This window comes from Notothenia coriiceps, unplaced genomic scaffold (genome assembly GCF_000735185.1).
Source record: "Notothenia coriiceps isolate Sejong01 unplaced genomic scaffold, NC01 NC01_scaffold00019001, whole genome shotgun sequence".
NCBI classification, from domain to species: domain Eukaryota; kingdom Metazoa; phylum Chordata; class Actinopteri; order Perciformes; family Nototheniidae; genus Notothenia; species Notothenia coriiceps.
Genome location: NW_011351702.1, coordinates 1,161,578 through 1,166,694, shown reverse-complemented (window position 1 = coordinate 1,166,694; position 5,117 = coordinate 1,161,578). Strand labels below are relative to the sequence as shown.

Below are 5,117 nucleotides of genomic sequence, written 5' to 3'. Positions count from 1 at the left end.
TCAATGTAGTGGGAAAAGTACCTCATTGACTCCAGTCGGCACGGGCTGTAGGGTCATCTTGACTAGTTGTATGGATGTGGTCTCCATTTGACCAAGCTCATAGAAACAAAGCTTGCATTCCTGAGGCAATTCTCATTTTTCATGGCTCCACTTAAAATAAAAACAACAATAAGACATACGTGCTACTCTTGGCCCACAGAGGGACATGTCTTTCCAGCTCGTCCCTATCTGTCTCTCTCTCTGTATCTGTGCGCTCATGGAGCCTCCTGCATCTTTCCCCCCCTTCCTCTTGACCCTCTTCTATTCCAGGTGTGAAATCCTCATCTCTCTCATCATCTGAGAGCTCAACATCTGAATCTCCCTGAACTATCTGGTACAGAAAATGTCTGCTTCAGTTCAGTCTCCTGCAACAATATTGAGTCCATGAAGATGGTCCTGACGTCCACTAGGATGGACATTTATAAAAGAGCTGTTATTTCACAACTTAAATTATGAATTGCTTCAGAACTAATTATATAGTTCCTCACATGTTAATAAACAAGAACACATATGATTTTCATGGTAAAAATTACAATTATTCAACAATATTTGACTTCTCCTGCTTCTATAAGATTTTGTTTTTGGTATGCCAGCCATTTTGGATGAAAAGAAAGAGGAACTTCCAAGCATGCAATTTTAACCAATGACATATCACTGGAAAGACCAGGCTGAGCGACTGTGGCTCAATGGATAGAGTGCTGGACTTTGAATCAGGGGGTAGCAAGTTCAATCCCCACTGCAGTCAGCATGTCGTTGTGTCCCTGGGCAAGACACTTCACCCCAAATTGCTCCTGTGGGGATTGTCCACAGTATTGAGTATGTAAGCCGCTTTGGATAAAAGAGTACACAAATGACATGTAATGTCCTCTGTGTATACATCACGGATTGATAGAGTAGCTCAAAAGAGTAAAAGGAGATGCATGTTAACAAAATGTCTACAGTGGACATTTTCAATGGGCTGGGTCCCAGGAGGATATACAGTCTGATTCCAGCAAATTAAACTAAAAGCATTCTCACTAAACTGTGTTCCTCAGATCAGGGGAAATGTTTTATGAGTGGCATTAAACTGCAGTGTGATCTCATGTGAACTTCAGGCATGTGGCTTGGGTTGAGGTGAGGTTTCCGGACCAAATTGGTGCGACTGAACCACTTTCCCACACGCTGCTGGTGTGTTGGGCTCATTTTATCTCTCGTTTCTTTGCTGCAGAGTTGCATTGCATCTATACTTACATATTGATCTCTACTGTAGTCTAGCTGTGTAAGAGCCAAACAGAAATAGGTATGTTTATCAATCTGACTCCACAAAGTTGTAGTTATTGAAGTAATACTTGAGGTAATAAAAGCTGTTGCTTCTGCTGTTGATAATTCAGTGTCATGCATAAACTGAATGTACATTTAACATAAGGAGCATAACTTAAATATGTTACTATTTCACTTCAGCTGCCACCTGTGGCACTGCACACAGCAGATACAATGGAGCAGGGATCTTTCTTCAATTGCATTATCAGTGCTACATTTGGTCAAACTATATAATTAATAATCCAACCGGCAACAAGGCTGGATTTGAAATGCACATTTGGGGTATTAATTATACCAATTACACGGATTAGGGCGACACCATCTGGTCACAACTTTAAATATTTGACCATGTTTATGTGCAAATGAAGAACTCTTACTGGTTCAGAACATTTTTCCTTAAGTGAGTCCCTTTTCTTTTCTGACTTTAAGGGTATTTCACTTTATATTAAATACATAACAATAAGAGTGCAGAACATCTAATACACTTCACTATGAATCCAGAACAATACAACTGCAGCAGTATGGATAAAGTGAGATGTTTGCATGCATTTTGAGCCGATTTGGGCAGAATCCAGCAGACTGGATCGTGCTGTTCATCCTATGTAATCTATATGTAAAGAAAAAAGTCTAAATATTTAAGATAAAGCTGTGAAACAATCTCAATAATTGGCAGCAAAAATGTAAGATTTTTTAATTGGCATAAAAGGATACATGTTGAGATAGCAAGTTCTAATATCTTAAGAGAAGAGCTTGAAAATTAAAAAATACAAACTCTTTTGGCTCCTTCCTGTCTTTCTGTGTCTTTCTTGGCTTTGTACTGGCTATCTTCTAGCTCTATTCTTGGCTTTGTACTGGCTATCTTCTAGCTCTATCCCTGATCATTTTCAGAACCTGAAGGCTCTATACGGACTATCTTCTGGTTCTCCTCTGGATCCATCCACTATCTCTTGTCTCTGTCCAGTGAATTACACGTTTGTTACTGGAGCAGGTAAAGCATACAACAGATACTTTCAGCATTATCGGAGCACGAAGTGGAAGCTTGGATGAAACACAGCGGACTTCTAAACAATGAACACCCGCAACTTGGAAGAAATAAAGTTGGGTTTAATGCGTTCTAATATTGCAATGCAAACCCATGATGTAATGACAGTAATTAAGAATAATTTAGTCATTGAATGCTCATTTCAGTAGATTTAATCAAACAAAACATAAACATATTGGACATGGCCTCAAGACTGTAACCTCTTCACATTCTGTTGAAATAGTCAATTACTAGCCATATCTTACACATTGCTGTTTTGAATCATTAATATGTGGATGACAGTTGAACTGGATGATGTAACATTTATGCCATCTGAAAGAATACGTATCGCTCTGTTGGCGTCGTTTGGACAACAAAAACAGAGTGAAGCTCTCATTTCATAAACAATCTTTGAGTACAGACACCGTCCTGCAGAGAGCACACAACCCAACAGCACGTTTTTTGGTCTAGCATCACTTTACAAAACGTTTGCATTAAGACACTAAGACTAGCTGGTCCCTTGTAAAGGTCAGTCCACTTTAAATGAGCAGTGGGTGATCAGCAGGTGAAAAGCAGGACACGCGAACTTGGACCTGAGGAGATGTAACTATTATTAAACAAGAAATAGTCGAGTCAAGGGTCAAATAAATGAACATTTGTGATTATTAGCTAATCGGTTGCAGGTGGGTGAAATCAGGCTTAGGGAGTAACGTATTACATGTAACGGCATTAGGTCATCAGGATACAAAATAAGCAAATGTATTCCCTTACAGTTACAGAAGCAAAAACAATCAGATAACAGGTACATTTATGTAAAACAGGGCTCATTAACAGGATAGCAATGATACAAAACATTTAGAAATAAAGAACAATACATCAAATCATCCTATATCTCTATATGGAAGCTTGAAGCCCTCAATCCAAAATAAAATGGTTCATCAACAGTCAGTGGTTAACGTATAGATCAGAAAATAAGTACAAACACATTAAACATATTGTCCACTTATGTTGATAAAGATGGAGTTCATTTAAGTCTTATATGAATGTTGTGCAACAATGTTAATCCAGTCAGACAGATTCTTCTCATGTGTGAACTGTCATAAGATGTATTCATTGTCCTCTCCATCAGCTTCTGTTTCCACGTGTTCAGCTGAGCTGCTGATTGCAGGCTCTGCCTCTCCGTTATCCTCAGTTTGAATTTCATTAAGCTGTGAGGACTGGCGAACACACTTGTGTCTTTTGAAATCACTACACCATTTAAATCTTCGGTCACAAACATTGCAGCTGTATATTTCCTCTCCTGTGTGGACTCTCATGTGTGCCTTTAAACCTCCACTCCATGAAAAGCTTTCTTACAGACTGAGCAGCTGTGTGGTTTCTCTCCTGTGTGGATTCGCATGTGTTGTTTTAAACCTCCACTCCATGAAAAAGCTTTCTTACAAACTAAGCAGCTGTGTGGTTTCTCTCCTGTGTGGGTTCTCATGTGTTCCTTTAAATTTATATTCTTTGAAAAAGCTTTCTCACAAACTGAGCAACTAAATGGTTTCTCTCCTGTGTGGACTCTCATGTGTTCCTTTAAATGTCCACTCTTTGAAAAAGCTTTCTTACAGACTGAGCAGCTGAATGGTTTATTTTCAGCACTACATCGTGGATCACTGACAGATTCATGTCTATTTTTCAGTGAGCTTGAGCCTGAGGCAGGTTCTTTGGTCTCCTTCCAATCAGCACTGTCTTCAGTGTCAAGTTCAGAAGAGTCTCCAGTTTCAGGTTCAGAAAAGTCTCCAGTGTCGTCCTCAGTCTTTGGTTGTAAACTGCTCTCTGGATCTGAGTTCCTGGCTGGTTCTGGTCCTCGACAGTCGTCTCCATCAGCTTCTGTTTCCATGTGTTCAGTTTGTCTTTGATGAGGCTGTGAGGACTGAGGTTTCTCTTCATCATCTTCACTCTTCACAGGGTCAGGAGTGAAAGTGGACTTGGTGATATCAGCCTCCTCCAGCTCCTGAAGCTGCTCTCCCTCCTGACTGATCCTGGGTTCCTCCTGTTCCTGCTTAATGTGTGGGGGGGGCTCTGGGTCCTCCTGGTCCAGACTGGTGCTCCACTCCTGCTGGTCAGGGAGAAGCTCTTCTTTAACCACCACCACCAGCTGGACGTCTGCAGGAAACAGGAAACACACAGTCAGAAAAAACTGTTAAGTGTTAGCATTTAAAAATCTAATCACCATTCAAATTGGAGACATTTTGCAGCCTTTGTTTTATACTTTAATATTATCTTTCTTAGTCCCACCTATTGTGTATTTGTGTTGGCTCAATTCAACTTGTGTAGCCCAGCCCCTTTCCACTTCCAGTTAAAAATGAAAAAGGGTTATTTCTTCTGGTTTAGCACTAGCTGTAATGTAAACAATGAATTGTATTTGGGATTGTGACGGAGCGGGTCACAGAGCGACTGACTCCGCCACTGACAGCCGACACACACACACCAAACATTTCCTGCTCTCTTCCTAAAAAGGAACCATGCAATTTCTTATTTATTTTACGTTTGTTAATTATGGGGAATTATGTTTATGTTAAGAGGTGGTTAACCTGTTTATGTTTGGGTCGGATTTTTATGTTGAAATGCGGTTTTGAGCTAATTGTGTCACCTGTGGACGGTAAGCCTGTGGGAGGGACTATGGGCTCAAAAGGGACAGGGTTTGGCCCTGGAAGACGTCAATCGGAAGATTGTTGCAATGAAGGCAACAGCTGGGACATGTTCGGGAGATGGT

The 5,117-nt window shown here is 40.4% G+C and overlaps 1 protein-coding gene across 1 annotated transcript; it reads right to left on the bottom strand.

Moving 5' to 3' along the window:
* Positions 1-2,512: 2,512 nt before the first annotated feature.
* On the bottom strand, positions 2,513-4,542 carry LOC104951686 (zinc finger protein 613-like). The gene is made up of 2 exons (XM_010778409.1): positions 3,911-4,542; positions 2,513-3,659 (listed from the first exon to the last, which is right to left on the bottom strand). Exons 1-2 carry the CDS (start codon positions 4,239-4,241, stop codon positions 3,457-3,459), a joined length of 534 nt encoding a protein of 177 aa, XP_010776711.1. The 5' UTR covers positions 4,242-4,542; the 3' UTR covers positions 2,513-3,456.
* Positions 4,543-5,117: the final 575 nt, after the last annotated feature.